At 43.4% G+C, this 19,966-nt stretch overlaps 1 protein-coding gene across 2 annotated transcripts in view; it reads left to right on the forward strand.

Moving 5' to 3' along the window:
- Positions 1-10,102, forward strand: part of LOC141126757 (ecto-ADP-ribosyltransferase 5-like) — a 125,884-nt gene extending 115,782 nt beyond the window's left edge. For both annotated transcript variants that reach the window (XM_073612734.1, XM_073612733.1), the window contains exon 5: positions 9,669-10,102. In XM_073612734.1, coding sequence (XP_073468835.1) covers positions 9,669-9,763 — 95 coding nt within the window. In that variant the 3' untranslated portion in view covers positions 9,764-10,102. The remainder of the gene's footprint in view (positions 1-9,668) is intronic.
- The last annotated feature ends 9,864 nt before the right edge of the window (positions 10,103-19,966 follow it).

Genomic DNA, 19,966 nt, shown 5'->3' on the forward strand with positions numbered 1-19,966 from the left:
TAATTAGAGGGACCTGCATATCTGTATCTACTCACCTCAAAAGAGATAAAAAACTTAGAACCCAGCAATTGGAAGCAGATTTTCACCGCCTCTCCCTCCAATTCCAATCCACTCCAACTGAACCTCATAGAATTCTGTTAGAAAAGACGAAAACAGAGTTGGACCTGCTCTTGGCAGAATCAGCAGACAAAGCCATTCGCAGATCCAACCACACAATTTATACTAAAGCCAATAAACCAGATACTTTCCTTGCATTGAGACTACGTCAACCAGAAAGGGTGCACAATCCCATCAGACTCAAACTGGCCAAGGATAATTTCACGAGCAACCCAGTGAAGGTGCTTTCTGAATTTCGCAGAAAGTTAGCTGAACTATATACCCCAACACGTATCTTCTCGGCGACACAAGCTGAGGTATTGTTTCAAAACATCACACTCCCGAAATTGTCAGAGGCCAATAAAGAGTCTATGGAATCCCCCATCACGTCCGAAGAAGTTCTTGTTGCTATAAAGTCTCTTAAACCACACAAAAGACCAGGCCCTGATGGTCTTTCTACTTCATACTTCAAAAAATTTGCTCCCATCCTAGCCCCCCTTCTCACTAACACTTTTAACGCCCTCCTTAAACAACACTCTTTTGGTCGGGACACGTTGACAGCCATTATCTCTATGATACCCAAGCCTAACACAGACAATTCTCTGTGGTCCAATTACAGGCCCATATCCTTACTCAATCTAGATATAAAGATCCTAGCCAAAATTATGGCATTACGCCTCAACCCAATTATAGGTGGCCTTATACATAAAGACCAGGTAGGCTTCATTCCAAAACGTCAGGCCAGTGATAATATCCGTCGTGTCATCCTGCTCCAACACCTAGCTCGAAAACGACAAATCCCTATGCATCTCCTCTCTCTTGACATTCGTAAGGCATTTGACACTGTCTCTTGGCCTTACCTCCGCTATATACTACAAAGATGGGGATTTGGCCCCAACTTTCTACAATGGGTAGACTCCCTTTACAATCAGCCACGAGCATATGTTAAATATTCAGGATACCGATCGGACTACTTTCAGATACAACGAGGTACAAGACAAGGGTGCCCCCTCTCCCCTCTAGTGTTCGCATTAGCGATCGAACCACTAGCAGCTCTCCTTAGAGCAAACCCAAATATTAAAGGCTTAGATGTAGCCTCTACATCACATAAATTATGCCTATTTGCCGACGATGCACTATTATTTGTCACATCCCCACGAACCACACTCCCGAATCTAATTTACCTTCTAGACAAATTTGCGCTAATATCAGGATTAGAAGTCAACCAATCCAAATCTAAGGCCCTCAACGTGTCCCTACCACACTCAGAACTAGAACATTTACGAGAACTCTTCCCCTTCACCTGGTCTACAACCACAATAGCCTACCTTGGTATCAAGTTAGCTAGCGACCCAACCCACCTATTTCGAGCCAACTACCTCCCTATGTTAAAACACATAACAAGCCTATTAGAATCTTGGCGCCCGATATGTATCTCATGGCTAGGCCGGATTGCGGCTGTAAAGATGTCTATGCTGCCAAAATTACTTTATTTATATAGAGTCCTTCCGATCCCTATTCCCTCATACTACCACCGCATTATTCAGACAAGAGTGTCCAAATATATATGGGGCTCTACTAGACCTAGAGTAGCTAAAGCTATATTACTTCGCAGTAAACTCAAGGGGGGGTTGGGTCTACCTAACTTTTTGGGATATTATCATGCAGCCCAACTAGCCCAGATAACCCTATATCATGCAAAAAATGAAACTCCACTTTGGGTTAGTTTGGAAGCCATTGACCTTCACCCTCTCAAAGTGTTTAACATACTATGGCTGCCCCCCTCAACACGAGGTCCAATCAGTAACCCCATTACAGGACACTCCCTTAAATTGTGGGACAAACTCCGAAGTCCATTTAAATTACAATCTCCTCATTCCCCGTTACTTTCGTTCCTAGATCACCCGAAATTTTACCCGGCCCAAACCAATCCAAGATCGTTTCAAATCTGGCTTAGGGCGGGACTATATCGCATATGCGATTTCACCTCTGGATCTACCATTAAGACATTTCCTTCGCTACAAAACAATGCTGACATTCCCCCTACAGAAATATTTAGATATTTACAGATAGCCCACTTTATTCGTACAACTATAGGTACACACACCTCACTAGATGATCTATCCATTTTTGAAGGAATTTGCAACTCTAACCCTCATGCTCCGGGACTAATCTCCCTCCTATATACCCACCTGACCTCTCCCCCAACCAACCTTCCCTCTTACGCTGTAAAGTGGTCCACCGACCTCTCATTAGATCTTGACGCAGAGGACTGGTCTGATATCTGGTCCAATACGAAAATATCATCCCATAATGTAATAGCTCGGGAAGCGAACTACAAAGTACTCATGAGATGGTACTTAGTGCCGGCCAGGATTTCCAAATTTCTTCCAAATTATCCTGATACCTGTTTCCGTGGCTGTAACGAACGGGGTACCCATATACATATATGGTGGACGTGCTCAATAGTACAGGAATTTTGGGCTGCAATATTCCATATGGCTTCCACCATATTTCAACACCCCATGGATCCTGATCCTGCTGTCGCATTGCTGAATCTTACCCCCCCGGATTTCACCAGGTCCCAGACCCGCCTTCTCCTTCAGCTCACGACAGCAGCCAAACAGACGATTGCCAGGGCCTGGAAAACCCCAAAACTCACCCTGGCTGAAGTCAAAAATAGGGTCACTCAAGCTATGATCCACAGTAAAATAGAAGCAACAATCCTTGATAAAATTCCCAAACACCTTAAAATCTGGAATTCTTGGGCTGAACACTTCTTACCCCCGGACTTCGACAAACAACTTCTTAAACCCTAATTTGGTTACAACAACACTAGACAGACTTAATGACGCTTCTTTGGTTCGTGCGACCCCCCCGGCCACCCCCCCCCTTTTCCACTCCTTACTTCTAGCCTCCCTCTAACTACCCTATTCCTGCCACTATCCTCACTCTACATTTTCTACTTTACGTTTCTCCTCCGGATACATCACTGGTAATGTTTTCTACAATTTACAAAACGATTGCTAGATTTTGACTATGCACACGCTCGCAGATTCTCTTTTTGAGCAAACAAATAATACTTTAATTTTTGTTATTGTTTCAACTTTTTTCTAGCTATAAATCAAAATAGATATATTACGTCCACAAATATCTCTGCGAGGAATAACCTCTGGACATTTTATTTCTGATATGTTCTTGTTGCCTATTTTAATGCACATGTCGCAGAAAAGAAACCTGTATAAATCTTATTGCTACATGTCACACAAATATTGCCTGTTGTATTTCATGTCTGCTTTTCAATAAAAAACTTTGAAAACAAAAATATCATTGGGCCTGCCACCTGACTAGGTTGGTAGACTGGCACCTACACCGTCTCACCAAAGATTGGATAATTTTGGAAGACTCTTTTGCCAATTTACCCATACCAAACTCACCGTGGATCGAAATCACATCTATACCCAAAGACTACACGTCACACCCACTCATTGGAGTCACTCTTTCCATTTTTAAAACAGCAAGTAAAACACTTACTATCACTCCTTCCTTCGGTCCTATGACACCTCTAGAAAACAACCCAGAATTCCATCCGGGACTTACACTTAAAGACCAAACTCTTAATGCAAGCACTTCGCATGCCAGAGCACAGCGTTTTTTTCCAAAATGGGTCACTCCTACCGCACCACACACTTTCCGCCACAATCCCTGAATACAATATCCCCTTTTATAAATATCTCCAATTACGACACTTTTTTGCCTCTACCAAGCTCACCACTCAATGGCACAGAGATTACTCACCTTTTGAACTCCTCTGCACCAGCACAGAACCGCAGGGCCACCTAATCTCTTCCGTATACTCTCTCTTTCATTCGGGACATAAGGTTAAGGAAGACAAAATAGTACGACGATGGAAGTCAGACCTCTCTCTGGATCTCACTCCCACTGCATGAGAACGCATCTTTACCCTCCTTCATAAAGGCTCAATCAACGTTTCAACACAGGAAAATACATACAAACTGTTTTCAAAATGGTATAGGACTCCTGACAAAGTCCACCACTTTCACCCAGCCGTACCCCCAACTTGCTGGCGATGCAACGCAGCACCCTACTTCACATTTGGTGGGACTGTGCCCTCATTCAACCATTCTGGTCAGAGATCCACCAACTGATCTCACAAATAACCACCTACCCACCAGCCTTTTCTCCTGCACATTATCTCTTACACCACACCCCAGCTCCCCTTGGTTTATATAAAAGATCACTTTCGCTACACCTCATTAATGCAGCCAATGTATGCGTTCCACTCCTTTGGAGGACTGCTACTCCCCCAACGGTGAATGATTGGATCCGTCGAGTAGACAGAATAGCGGACATGGAAAAACTCATAAGTCAGGCTAACGATAATCCAAACAAATTCAACACCATGTGGGCATGCTGGTTCCACTACAAACATTCCACGACTCAGACTACATGACCTGCCACCTCATCACCTCCACCTGGAACTCTCTGAATTGTTCTATGCTCTAAGAACTCATAACCCACGCACCCAACGCTCTCGTATGCCAATCCCTAAATGCTCTGCTGAGACACATATTCCTGTTATTTTTGTGTTGGGCTACTCAGCCTTTAAAAATGTCTCTGCTTTTTTGATTCTTGTGTTATGTATATTGATATGTATACTGCTTAACCCCTGTATTTATGTACATTTTAATAAAACTTTTTTGAGGAAAGTGCCAGAATCCTCCTCCTACTCCTCCTCCCCTCTCTCCTCCTGTGTGTTCTGTGAAAAGGAATGATGGTGTCTACTTAAAGTGGGCCTTAAGAGGAAAGGAAATCCTCCTCCTGCTGCTCTGCCTCCAGTGCCCTGTCCATAATGCCACGCAGAGTCTGCTCCAGCAAGAACACAACAGGGATTGTGTCACTGATGCATGCACTGTCACCGCTCACCATCCTTGTGGCCTCCTCAAAATAGTGACAATACAGTGCATGCATCCTTAATGATCAGCCATTGGCTTGGGGAAAAAAAAGCAGAGGTGGCCTGAGCCAGTTGTCGTGCCATACTGACACAAGTACTTGTTGACAACCCTCTGCTGCATGTATAGCCGCTGCAGCATTCCCAAAGTTGAGTTCCACCTGGTGGGCATGTCATAAATCAGGCGATTTACGGGCAGGTGGAATTCCCGCTGAATTTCAGTCAACCGAGCACTGGCTGTGTATGACCGCCTGAAATGGCTACAGACTCTTCTGGCCTGCTTAAGTACATCTTGCAACCTTGGGTACATACTTAGGAAACCACCAAATTGAGTACATGTGCCAGGCATGGCACATGTGTCAACTTTCCCTGTCTAAGGGTGGACAGGAGGTTTGAGCTATTATCAGACACCACCATTCCTGGCTCCAGCTGGCGTGGTGTGAATCACCTCTGGGCCTGTCCTTGCAGAGCTGCAAGAATTTCTGCTCCGGTGTGGTTCTTGTCCCCTAAACACACCAGCTAAAGCACTGCATGGCACCCTTTAGCCTTACTCTGGGCAAAGCCCTTTGAACGCTTAGGGGGTGCCTGATGTTCATAGGACAATTCTGCAGAGGAGGGCATGGAGGTGGTGGAGGAGGAGAATGAGGAGGGGGTAGAGCTCACAGGTCAGGCATCATCACCACCAGCTGTATGGAGACCTGGGGGCACAACAAGCTGCAGCACTGAGCCCTGTCCTGCATGCTTTCGAGTTGCAAGCAGCGTTACCCAGTGTGCTGTGGATAAAATATATTGTCCCTGCCCATGCTTGCTGGATCACATGTCAGCAGTAAGGTGGATTTTACGGCTGACTGCCTTGCCCAAGGATGCCAGAACATTCCCTTCCACGTGATGGTAGAGAGATGGAATGGCCTTATCTGAAAAGTAGTATCGACTGGGAACCTGCCATTGTGGTACAGCACATTGTGCAAATTCACGGAAGGGGGCAGAATCCACCAGGCTGAAAGGCAGAAGTTGGAGAGCCAACAGCTTTAACAAGATTGCATTCAGGCGCTAGGCATGTGGTTTGCAGGGACTGTATTTTTTTTTCTGCTGCAGAAGATGGGTCAGAGAAATTTGCCGGCTACAGTCTACAGATGGTGGTGTGCTGCTGGTAGATGAGCTGCTAGGACCTTGGACACCCTGTGCTATACCATCATCCCTGTCAGTGGAGGCTGTTGAAAGGTAATGACTCGGTATCGCAGGGGCAGACTACAGTGGGTAAGGAGGACGAGGGACAGATTTGTGCCCCCTTTGTGTGGCTTTTAGGTGCTCTTGCCAACGGGCAGAGTGGTTGGAAATTAAATGCCTTGTGTTTTTGCCACGTTTGATGTGCCTGTGACACAGTTTGCAGATAGCAACAGTGTGATCTGCTGCAGATGTGCTGAAAAAGGCCCAAACAGCTGAGCTTTGGGGAGTGGGCCAGGAGATAACAGCTGCAGAATGTGATGGGATAGAGTGGCTGCTCTCTGCTCTTTCTTGATGCCGACCTCCTTGGGGTTGTGCCGCCTCACCTTCAGTTTCCTTCTCTGCTCTATCTGGCACCCAAGTCGTATCAGTGACCTCATCATCTCCATCTTCACCATTACCACTGGAGACAACTTTCAATACGCTGCGGCTTGGGGAACATGAATGCCAATTTGTCTACCAGTGTTCCTCCCTCTCTCTAGGCTCATGTTCCTGTCATCCTCAACCTCAGAACCAGCATCTGAATCCAATAATGGCTGAGCATCATCAAGGAGCAAGTGGCTGATGCTGTGTCAAATAACTCAGCTGACTCCTCAGCTATGGCAGGAATAGATGTGGACAAGGAGGCAGGTTTATCCACTCTGCAACTGCAGGGGACTGCACACTTGTCTCTGCTTGTGTGACAGAGGATGAGGAAAGTTTAGTAAGCCAGTCCATCACCTCCTCTGCATGCTGTGGCTGGATAGCATGGGCAAACTCAGTAAACAGAGGAAATGATGCCCTGTCTGAGGACTGACCACCACGTCCACCTTTGCCTGTGGACACATTTGTTGCTGGCCCCCTTACAATGCCAAGGGAATGTCTGCCTCTCCTTGTTGTTCTCCCAGACATTATTGGGAGAGAGGGGGCGGTGCTTATAAGCAAATGTAAAGGAGAAGTTGAAATCTGTACGTAGATGCACTTTAATCAATGTAAAGAGGTGTTTGGTGCCCTTTAATTTGAGTACTCACACTACACAGACACACTCCATGGATACAATATAATATACTGCGCCAAACGTACAGTGATGCACAGAACTATATGGCGTTAAACTGGCAGTAACGCACACAGAAGTAAATGGCGTTAAACTGGCAGTAACGCACAAAACTATATGGCGTTAAACTTGTAGTAATGCACACAGAACTATATGGCGTTAAACTGGCAGTAACGCATGCAAAACTATATGGCGTTAAACTGGCAGTAACACACGCAATACGATATGGCGTTGAACTGGCAGTAACACAATCAAATAGACGGTGTTCGAACATTGAAAGTTCGATCCAAACTAATGCTCGGGCCGAACAATTCGCCTATCCCTACTGGCTGCATAGGAACCTCTGAAATCTGGTTTGGTAAATTACCCACCACTTGATCCTCCCCTCCAGCACAACAGTCCCACTCACCATAGTCCCAGAAGTACCACAGATACCAGCAGTCCCATCATCAAGTAAAGTCTTCTGTTTAGAAAAAAATACAGGCTGTTTCAGCGTTCATATGGCCCTCCTGCTCTGCAGTTACAATGTTCATGAAACATTCCTGCTCTGCACTGTTAATGTCCATATGGGAATCCTCACAGCCAGCAGAAACTTCTCTGTCTGGATACATGCCGTCTCTTCCTGCATTCCCATGATCTTCATCTGATGGGTTGGTGCCACTCAAGGGAGATTCCATTTCTGTAATGGTCTGCAGCAATCCGCCATTTTCCTCAACCTCCTCCTGAGATGGCCCAGGCCACTGGGGAGGGAGGGGGGCAGATACTGACTCAGGTGCAACATATCCTGAGACAGGGGTAGTACTGGGGCCACCATGAGAAGCCACTTCCTTACTAAGGATGAGCTCCAGCATGCTAGCATAGCCCACATGCAGAGCCCGCCAGGAAGTCGGCAGTGTGCTGAGCTAATCACAGGCACTGATGTGCAGCTGCAGAGATCGGGAAATGTCTCACTGCCTGTGATTAGCGCAGTGCCGACTTCCTAGCGGTCTCTGCATGTGGGCTGGGTGAACATGCCGGAGCTCATCCTTATTCCTTACCCCCCATCCATACTGTCGCCGTTGCTGTGGCATCCACCCTCTGGCTGGTACTGGCATAGAGGCACTCACCTTCATCTGTTGGAATCTCTCTTCATTCTCACACTTTTCTCTAAACACATTGCTGCTTTCCTTCAGAAAATCAACCAACTTCTCCTGCTTTTTCAATGCCTCCCCCAGAGACTACAGCTTGGATACTTACATCTTACTTTTACCAGACTTACTATGCAGGGATTTCTTTTTCCTGAGATCTTCTTTCATGACAGAAAGTCTCTGTTCCTCTTTAGCAATGCAGCAAAGTCTGTTCATCACTTTATCCTAGAAGACTGGTAAGGACTCCTCTTGCATAGGGACAGACCCAGGATCCATTGCAGCTTGAGCACATGGAGTAGGCCTCAGTGCCTTTGGAGAGCCTCCACCTTCGTCTTCCCCAACATGGTCCATGCTTGGCTGGGAAAAGCCTGCATGAGAGGCCCCAGGCTTTGCTGCTTCTCTCAGCTAAGATCACAGGAGAGTGAGCCAACAGCACCACCTAGTGGAGAAGCTCCTCTGGTGCAGAGACTGGTGTGACTGGCTCCGTGTTCTCTGTACAGCACTGTGGTATATGTCAGAGCTATATAAATGTATAATAATAGTGTGTGACTGGGGGGGGGGACATTCAAGTGTAAGCTCCTCTGGTACAGATACTGATGTGACTGTCTCAGTGTTCTCTGTACAGCACTGTGGTATATGTCAGAGCTATATAAATGTATAATAATAGTGTGTGACTGGGGGGGGACATTCGAGTGTAAACTCCTCTGGTACAGATACTGATGTGACTGTCTCAGTGTTCTCTATACAGCACTGTGGTATATGTCAGAGCTATATAAATGTATAATAATAGTGTGTGACTGGGGGGGGACATTCGAGTGTAAACTCCTCTGGTACAGATACTGATGTGACTGTCTCAGTGTTCTCTATACAGCACTGTGGTATATGTCAGAGCTATATAAATGTATAAGAATAGTGAGTGACTGTGGGGGGACATTAGCGGGTAAGCTCCTCTGGTACAGAGACTGATGTGATTGTCTCAGTGTTCTCTGTACAGCACTGCGGTATATGTTACAGCTATATAAGAGTATTTTTACAATAATAGTGTTTAACTAAATGAACACCATTATATTAATTAACACGGATATAAACAGGCAGGTAATTATTAATGAATGTATTATTATTATTATTATTATTATTATTATTATTATTTTTATACTGTATATATATATAAACAGGTGGAATATTGATCTCAGGTATTATCATATCTCATCTTCAGGTTCGTCGGGATTTCTGTATTCTGGGCCCAGGACTCCCCTCATCATTACTGGATTAACTATTATACTTTATCTAAAGTTTGTCATCTTTTTCTGAGGTCACCTGATGCTAATGTATCTCAACACTGTGTGAACTCCACTATCATCATCCCATCTTGATAAATATGCTGATATGGTGCCTTTGTGAAACTCCATCCAAAACCTCAGTTCTGGTTTTGTATGGAGCTGGGAAGGGTCATGACCTCTGTTGGGTTTTTGTTGATGTTTTCCCACACTTACTACTCTGGCAACAGGGGGTCAGAGGGATAGGAATCAATCAGACAAATACAGGAGGAACAAAAAAAACACTTTGGAATTGATTTACAAAAACTGGAAAGTGCAAAATCTGGTGCGGGGGGGGAGAAGTCACAGGGACGAGAAGTTGTACAATCAACAATCTAATAACAAAGGGGTTGATTTAATAAACCCAGAGAGTGCAAAATCTGGTGCAGCTCTGCATAGAAACCAATCAGCTTTCAGTTTTTTTTTTTTTTTTTGTCAAAGCTTAATTGAACAAGCTGATTGGATTGCAGAGCTGCACCAGATTTTGCACTCTCCGGGTTTACTAAACCAACCCCTTTGTTATTAGATTGTGGATTGTACGTCTTCCCATCCCTGTGACTTCTGCCCCCCCCCCCTCCCCCCACTTCTCTTATACAGTCATTTTATTTTGTATAATTTAATCTTAATTACTTGTGATCATGATCGGCATACAAAGTTTTTACTTGTCATTTATATTCATCCATAGTCTATATTATATTATTAGAAATGTGATTTTATACTTTCCATTTCATACATTATTAACTCAATAAAAAATTACATTTAATTACATTTAAAACATTAAATGTATCATTTTATTGTATACTTATTATTTCATACATTATAACTGTTAACATTATTATTTTACCCTAATGGCCAATATTATTGTCACTAACATACATTTCATACTCTATCCTCATTACTAACCTTATTATTATTTTGTGATTAGTTTGTTATCAACAGTGTCATTGGATATGATTATTAACATAATGATTTCCATTTTTACCATCAATAAAATTTCCAGTGTAATATCTTTTTATTGCTAATATGACCCTACTGGTATTTGATTTTGTTCCTTAATTTTTATAATCATGTATTGTAATAATGTATGTAATAATTTTTTTTTTATCCATTATCTATTTTTTCTGTGTAGTATCCTAGCCTTTATGAAGGGGACAGAGCTACAGCCCCCAAAAGGCACTGACTTTGTAAATCTATCTTTGGAATAAACTTGTACATGGACTTGAATATTATGGTGTGGTCATCATTCCTAGATTCGTTCAGCAATAAAACCACCAGCAGATGTTCGAACTTATCACACACTACCAAATAAATAAATAAATACAATTTTGACTTGGATTTAGATTTGGGCTATATAGTGTAATTTCACTTTTCAGGAAGATTTTCAGAAAATCCCCCAATGACGTTCACCATAAAGTTGCCATAAATACAGAAGTAATAATCAATGTGCTGCGCTAGATAAAACTATCAAAATATAAGCAGAGTCCAAAATGTAAAATGAATAAAGCAAAAAGTCAAAAGGGAATAATTAATAAAGAGTCCCAAGTTAAAGATAAAGATGAGGGTTCTTCTTGCCCCAGATTGGAGCATGAGCCAAACCAAACACCCTTGTGTATGCTTACCATGTGGTCAGGACCCCCTAATTGTGTTATTTTAGTACAATAAATAACAGTTTTAAAAGGTTTTACACTATTTACACTCTTTAATTTGTACATGGTCTCTGCCGGAGTATTGGAGGTCTTTCCCAAGGCTGCCTGACTGAATGTGGTTCTATATGGGGATTTTCCCGAAAGCCTGTCAGTCAGACCTGCCTTTAATTAGGGGGTCCTGGCCACATGGTAAGCATACATCTCCTGTGTACAGACTCCTGTGTGTCTGGTGTATGCTGGTGTGTAGGCACACCGCTATGACCGGGGACATGTCCTGGAGTTATTTTTGTGTTTGCAGGAATAACAGAGTTATTTCTGGGTGTGTGGGCTCCAGGGCTGTGATTGACTAGAGCCGCGATGACGTCACTCTGTGGGAGTTGCCTGTAATGGCACAGCAGCTGAAGAAATGGCACGAGTGAGACGTTTCTTCAGTGCGTATGTGCCAATGACGTTGGCACATGCGGATACAGTGAATCTCTCCTAAACTGTGCAAGTTTAAGAGAAATTCCCGGTACCTACAGGTAAGCTTTATTATAGGCTTACCTGTAGGTAAAAGTTGTTATACAGGGTTTACAACCAAAACTCTAAAACTTATTTTTTTTGGGTAGAGTAGGGAACTGTAAAACCTCTCAGTTTATATTTAGTGTCCCCTTGAAAAGGTTTCCCTTCACCTCCTGCAAAGGTTTCCCTTCATCTCTCCAAAGTGAGAGCAGAACAGATGCCCACATTGGATAATTCCACCTCACCTCCTGTTCTGGTGACAACTGTGACATTTTGAATTTTCCATTACTTCCTGTCCCAGTGTCAGTGACCACCAGGACAAATAGAAAGGGTTTTAATGATAAAAAAGCTGACCCGTGCGAACCCATCTCACCCCATCCGAAGCAAAATAAATGTTTGTCTTTAAGTAGATTTTTATTGGCTTGTAAATTGTGCTCCCTTATGGCAGCAGCTGAAAGATTGCATCAAATGAACGGACAATTTTGGTGTCGGAGAATGAGTGTATTGTATCACATGTTTCACATAGCTGTGAGCGGACAGAGACAATCTGTGTCTGACAATCTCCCATTTTATTTAACCTTCATAAAACAATGGAACGTTTGATGGTAACACTGCTATGCATACATTGTATCCAGAACAACATTTCCCTAGCAGGAAGGATGCATTTGTATCTACAGATAGAGATTGGAGCACAGGACCCGGGTGAGATATTTATTTGTATTATAATATTGCTGGTTTTATTTGGAATCATTGGAAGTGATTTAGTGTAATTATAATTGAGGGGGCACATTAAAGATAAAGTTTCTAAATTTTGCCTTTGTTGGTTCCTCCCTCCCCTCACCAAAATTCTCATGACATGTTTAGTTTTTTTTTTTTTTCATTTTTCATGCGCTTTTTATTTATTTTTTTTAATTCTTTATTTTATCCAGATTTATCGTACACAAGGAAGTAAAAGACATTTTCCCTACTCAATAGGGATATACATTAACACATTTTATTTCCAAACCCTTATCTACCCTTACCCCCCACACCCCCCACACCCTCCCCCCGACCCCACTCCTAGACCCTTTTTTTCTCCTCTACTCTAAGTAATCTTAATCTCACTATATTTCTTTGTTGATTTAAACTTTTTCTACTTTTCCCATCTCTTAATCCCTCTTTAGTATCCTCATGGCTATATCTTAGATGTTCCATTTTATATATCTCTTCTATCTGATGACATGTTTAACCACTTGCCGACCACCTAACGCAGATATACTGCGGCAGTATGGCACAGGCAGGCAAAATCACGTACCTGGTACGTGATTGCTTGCCGCGGGCGGGGGGTCCAATCGGACCCTCCCGGTGCCCGAGGCGGTCGGCTTCTGTCTGGGAGCAATCAGACGTGAGGGGGAGGCCATCCATTTGAGCCCCCCCCTCAAGATCGCTCCCAGCCAATGAGAATCTTTCTCTGCCTCTGTATAGTACACAGAGGCAGAGGAAAAGATGTCATCTCTCCTCGGCTCGGTATTTTCCGTTCCGGCGCCGAGGAGAGAAGACATCCGAGTGAGTGCACAACACACACACAGTAGAACATGCCAGGCATACTTTACACCCCCCATCACCCCCCGATTACCCCCCAATCACCCCCTAATCACCCCTCCCCCCGTCACACTGACACCAAGCAGTTTTTTTTTTTCTGATTACTGCATTGGTGTCAGTTTGTGACAGTTAGTGTGGTAAGGTAGTTAGTGTTAGCCCCCTTTAGGTCTAGGATACCCCCCTAACCCCCCCTAATAAAGTTTTAACCCCTTGATCACCCCCCAACGCCAGTGTCACTAAGCAATCATTTTTCTGATCGCTGTATTAGTGTCACTGGTGACGCTAGTTAGGAAGGTAAATATTTAGGTTCGCTGTCAGTGCTTTATAGCGTCAGGGACCCCCATTACCTATCTAATAAATGTTTTAACCCCTTGATTGCCCCCTAGTTAACCCTTTCACCACTGATCACCGTATAACCGTTAAGGGTGACGCTGGTTAGTTCGTTTATTTTTTATAGTGTCAGGGCACCCGCCGTTTATTACCTAATAAAGGTTTAGCCCCCTGATCGCCCGGCGGTGATATGCGTCGCCCCAGGCAGCGTCAGGTTAGCGCCAGTACCGTTAACACCCACAGCATACGCCTCCCTTAGTGGTATAGTATCTGAACGGATCAATATCTGATCCAATCAGATCTATACTAGTGTCCCCAGCAGTTTAGGGTTCCCAAAAACACAGAGTTAGCGGGATCAGCCCAGATACCTGCTAGCACCTGCGTTTTGCCCCTCCGCCCGGCCCAGCCCAGCCCACCCAAGTGCAGTATCGATCGATCACTGTCACTTACAAAACACTAAACGCATAACTGCAGCATTCACAGAGTCAGGCCTGATCCCTGCGATCGCTAACAGTTTTTTTTGTAGCGTTTTGGTGAACTGGCAAGCACCAGCCCCAGGCAGCGTCAGGTTAGTGCCAGTAGCGCTAACACCCACGCATGCACCGTACACCTTCCTTAGTGGTATAGTATCTGAACGGATTAATATCTGATCCGATCAGATCTATACTAGTGTCCCCAGCAGTTTAGGGTTCCCAAAAAAGCAGTGTTAGCGGGATCAGCCCAGATACCTGCTAGCACCTGCGTTTTGCCCCTCCGCCCAGACCAGCCCACCCAATTGCATTATCGATCGATCACTGACACTTATAAAACACTAAACGCATAACTGCAGCGTTCGCAGAGTCAGGCCTGATCCCTGCGATCGCTAACAGTTTTTTTGGTAGCGTTTTGGTGAACTGGCAAGCACCAGTGGCCTAGTACACCCCGGTCATAGTCAAACCAGCACTGCAGTAACACTTGGTGACGTGGCAAGTCCCATAACTGCAGTTCAAGCTGGTGAGGTGGTAAGCACAAGTAGTGTCCCGCTGCCACCAAGAAGATAACAAACAGGCCCGTCGTGTCCATAGTGCCCTTCCTGCTGCATTCGGCAATCCTAATTGGGAACCCACCACTTCTGCAGCACCCGTACTTCCCCCATTCACATCCCCAACCAAATGCAGTCGGCTGCATGAGAGGCATTTTCTTTATGTCCTCCCGAGTACCCCTACCCAACGAACCCCCCCAAAAAAAGATGTAGTGTCTGCAGCAAGCGCGGATATAGGCGTGACACCCGCTATTTTTGTCCCTCCTGTCCTGACAATCCTGGTCTTTGCATTGGTGAATTTTTTGAACGCTACCATTCACTAGTTGAGTATTAGCGTAGGGTGCAGCATTGCACAAACTAGGCACACTTTCACAGGGTCTCCCAAGATGCCATCGCATTTTGAGAGACCCGAACCTGGAACTGGTTACAGTTATAAAAGTTACAGTTACAAAAAAAAGTATAAAAAAAAAACAAAACAAAAAAACACAAAAAAAATAAAATAAAAAAAAATAGTTGTTGTTTTATTGTTCTCTCTCTCTCTATTCTCTCTCTCTATTGTTCTGCTCTTTTTTACTGTATTCTATTCTGCAATGTTTTATTGTTGTTATGTTTTATCATGTTTACTTTTCAGGTATGTAATTTTTTTATACTTTATTGTTTACTGTGTTTTATTGTTAACCATTTTTTTTGTTTTCAGGTATCCCATTCACAACTTTGAGTGGTTATACCAGAATGATGCCTGCAGGTTTAGGTATCATCTTGGTATCATTCTTTTCAGCCAGCGGTCGGCTTTCATGTAAAAGCAATCCTAGTGGCTAATTAGCCTCTAGACTGCTTTAACAAGCAGTGGGAGGGAATCCCCCCCTCCCACCGTCTTCCATGTTTTTCTCTGGCTCTCCCGTCCCAACAGGGAACCTGAGAATGCAGCCAGTGATTCGGCCAGCTGACCATAGAGGTGATCAGAGACCAGAGTGGCTCCAAACATCTCTATGGCCTAAGAAACCGGAAGCTACGAGTATTTCACGACTTCACCGGATGTAAACAGCACCATTGGGAAATTGGGAAAGCATTTTATCACACCGATCTTGGTGTGGTCAGATACTTTGAGGGCAGAGGAGAGATCTATTTAAAAAAAAGACCCCATTTAAAAAAAAAAAGAGTACCTGTCACTACCTATTGCTTGCATAGGGGATATTTACATTCCCTGAGATAACAATAAAAATGCTAAAAAAAAAATATATATGAAAGGAACAGTTTCAAAATAAGATAAAAAAGCAAAAAAAAAATAAAGAAAAAAAAAAAAAGCACCCTGTTCTCGCGCAAAAGCGAACGCAAGCGTTGGTCTGGCGTCACATGTAAACAGCAATTGCACATGCATGTGAGGTATTACCGCGAAGGTCAGATTGAGGGCAGTAATTTTCGCAGTAAACCTCCTCTGTAAATCTAAAGTGGTAACCTGTAAAGGCTTTTAAAGGCTTTTAAAAATGTATGTAGTTTGTTGCCACTGCACGTTTGTGCGCAATTTTAAAGCATGTTATGTTTGGTATCCATGTACTCGGCCTAAGATCATCTTTTTTATTTCATCAAACATTTGGGCAATATAGTGTGTTTTAGTGCATTAAAATGAAAAAAGTGTGTTTTTTTCCCAAAAAAAATGTGTTTGAAAAATCGCTGCGCAAATACTGTGTGAAAAAAAAAAAAAGAAACACCCACCATTTAAAAAAAAAATTATATAATGTTTGGGGGTTCAAAGTAATTTTCTTGCAAAAAAAAAAAAAAATCATGTAAACAAATAGTGTCAGAAAGGGCTTTGTCTTCAAGTGGTTAGAAGAGTGGGTGATGTGTGACATAAGCTTCTAAATGTTGTGCATAAAATGCCAGGACAGTTCAACCCCCCCCCCCATGACCCCATTTTGGAAAGTAGACACCCCAAGCTATTTGCAGACCTCACTTTTTGTCACGAAGTTTTGAAAATTAAAAAAAGAAAAAAAAAAAAATTCTTGTCTTTCTTCGTTTTCAAAAACAAATGAGAGCTGCAAAATACTCACCATGCCTCTCAGCAAATAGCTTGGGGTGTCTACTTTCCAAAATGGGGTCATTTGGGGGGTTTGTGCCATTTGGGCATTCCATGGCCTCCGAAACTGTGATAGGCAGTGAGGAGTGAAATCAAAAATTTACGCCCTTAGAAATCCTGAAGGCGGTGAATGGTTTTCGGGGCCCCGTACGCGGCTAGGCTCACAAAAAGTCCCACACATGTGGTATCCCCTTACTCAGGAGAAGTAGCTAAATGTATTTTGGGGTCCAATTCCACATATGCCCATGGCCTGTGTGAGCAATATATCATTTAGTGACAACTTTGTGCAAAAAAAAAAAAAAATTGTCACTTTCCCGCAACGTGTGTCGAAATATAAAATATTCCATGGACTCAACATGCCTCTCAACAAATAGCTTGGGGTGTCTACTTTCCAAAATGGGGTCATTTCGGGGGGGGTTGTGCCATCTGGGCATTTTATGGCCTTCAAAACTGTGATAGGTAGTGAGGAGTGAAATCAAAAATTTACACCCTTAGAAATCCTGAAGGCGGTGATTGGTTTTCGGGGCCCCGTACGCGGCTAGGCTCTCAAAAAGTCCCACACATGTGGTATCCCCGTACTCAGGAGAAGCAGCTAAATGTATTTTGGGGTGCAATTCCACATAGGCCCATGGCCTGTGTGAGCAATATATCATTTAGTGACAACTTTTTGTAATTTTTTTTTTGCCATTATTCAATCACTTGGGACAAAAAAAAATAATATTCAATGGCATCAACATGCCTCTAAGCAATTTCCTTGGGGTGTCTACTTTCCAAAATGGGGTCATTTTGGGGAGGTTCCTACTGCCCTGCTATTTTAGCACCTCAAGAAATTACATAGGCAGTCATAAACTAAAAGCTGTGTAAATTCCAGAAAATGTACCCTAGTTTGTAGACGCTATAACTTTTGCGCAAACCAATAAATATATGCTTATTGACATTTTTTTTACAAAAGACATGTGGCCGAATACATTTTGGCCTAAATGTATGACTAAAATTGAGTTTATTGGATTTTTTTATAACAAAAATTAGAAAATATATATTTTTTTCAAAATTTTCGGTCTTTTTCCGTTTATAGCGCAAAAAATAAAAACCGCAGAGGTGATCAAATACAATCAAAAGAAAGCTCTATTTGTAGGAAGAAAAGGACACACATTTTTTTGGGTACAGCATTGCATGACTGCGCAATTAGCAGTTAAAGCGATGCAGTGCCAAATTGTAAAAAGTGCTCTGGTCAGGAAGGGGGTAAATCCTTCCGGGGCTGAAGTGGTTAAATAGAACGTTTCTCTTTTCATTACATACCTTATTTTTAGACCCAATGACATCCTTACTGCGTTTCTGTGCTTCTATCTGCAATGGCGACAAATCATGGCTGGTGGGAGGGGCCAGCAGGGTTCTGTACATGGCTTCCTGAAATCATCACAGCTCCCGGCCTCAGTTCTGCACTCAGGAGCCCTCAGTCCTAATGCAAGCAGTGGGCTTGTTTTTTGGAGGAGTTATGCATATGTGGGAAATTACCCTTTAATTGCCATTTTAAATTGTGTGTGCCACCTTCTGTGTTTGTACCAAGGCCAAACATTTCAGGGTATGTAAACTTTTGATCAGGGTCATTTGGGTAGTTTCTGTTGTCATTATGATTTAAAAAGAGTAAAGACAGTTGATTGATGATAAATGTCTTCAGCCAAACACTAACACGTCTTTGTATTATCATTCATAGTCTCTGAAAAATGGCCAAGAAATCATAAATTCTGCCAGTAAACTTATGAGCACAGCTGTATATATACAGTCTAATAGATAGATAGATAGATAGATAGATAGATAGATAGATAGATAGATAGATAGATAGATAGATAGATAGATAGATAGTAGGGATGAGCTTCGTGTTCGAGTCGAACCCATGTTCGACTCGAACATCGGCTGTTCGATCGTTCGCCGAATTGCGAACGTTATGGGCCGTTCGCGCTAAATTCGTGTGGCGCGTCACGGCCCATAATTCACTGCGGCATCGCAGTGCATTGCTGGCTGATGATTGGCCAAGCATGCACTATGACCCGCATGCTTGGCCAATCACAGCGCCGTCAGTAGAGAGAGCTGTAATTGGCCAAAGCCAGGGTGGCTTTGGCCAATTATGGCTCAGGGGATTTAGTACACACCCCACACTATATAAGGCCGCCTGCACGGCGGCCCTGTGTAGTGTGTGTTCCGGTGTGCTGAGAGATAGAGAGAGAGAGAGACAGTGTCATTTGATTTGAGTTAGATAGATTAGGCAGAACAGTCAATCAGTTAGCTGCACTTACAGTGTATTGTGTATATATATGCATCCCAGGTGTTGCATATATATATATACACTGTATTCAGTTTAGCTAGATCCGTTCCTGTTATCTTCTATCTAGACTATTTACATTTAATGCAGTGCGTCCTGCTCACAGTGTTCAGCTAGATCCGTTCCTGCTATTTACATTTAGTGCAGTGCGTCCTGCTCACAGTGTTCAGCTAGATCCGTTCCTGCTATTTACATTTAGTGCAGTGCGTCCTGCTCACAGTGTTCAGCTAGATCCGTTCCTGTTATTTACATTTAGTGCAGTGCGTCCTGCTCACAGTGTTCAGCTAGATCCGTTCCTGCTATTTACATTTAGTGCAGTGTGTCCTGCTCACAGTGTTCAGCTAGATCCGTTCCTGCTATTTACATTTAGTGCAGTGCGTCCTGCTCACAGTGTTCAGCTAGATCCGTTCCTGCTATTTACATTTAGTGCAGTGCGTCCTGCTCACAGTGTTCAGCTAGATCCGTTCCTGTTATCTTCTAGACTATTTACATTTAGTGCAGTGCGTCCTGCTCACAGTGTTCAGCTAGATCCGTTCCTGCTATTTACATTTAGTGCAGTGCGTCCTGCTCACAGTGTTCAGCTAGAGCCGTTCCTGCTATTTACATTTAGTGCAGTGCGTCCTGCTCACAGTGTTCAGCTAGATCCGTTCCTGTTATCTTCTAGACTATTTACATTTAGTGCAGTGCGTCCTGCTCACAGTGTTCAGCTAGATCCGTTCCTGCTA

This window comes from Aquarana catesbeiana, linkage group LG02 (assembly GCF_042186555.1).
Source record: "Aquarana catesbeiana isolate 2022-GZ linkage group LG02, ASM4218655v1, whole genome shotgun sequence".
NCBI classification, from domain to species: domain Eukaryota; kingdom Metazoa; phylum Chordata; class Amphibia; order Anura; family Ranidae; genus Aquarana; species Aquarana catesbeiana.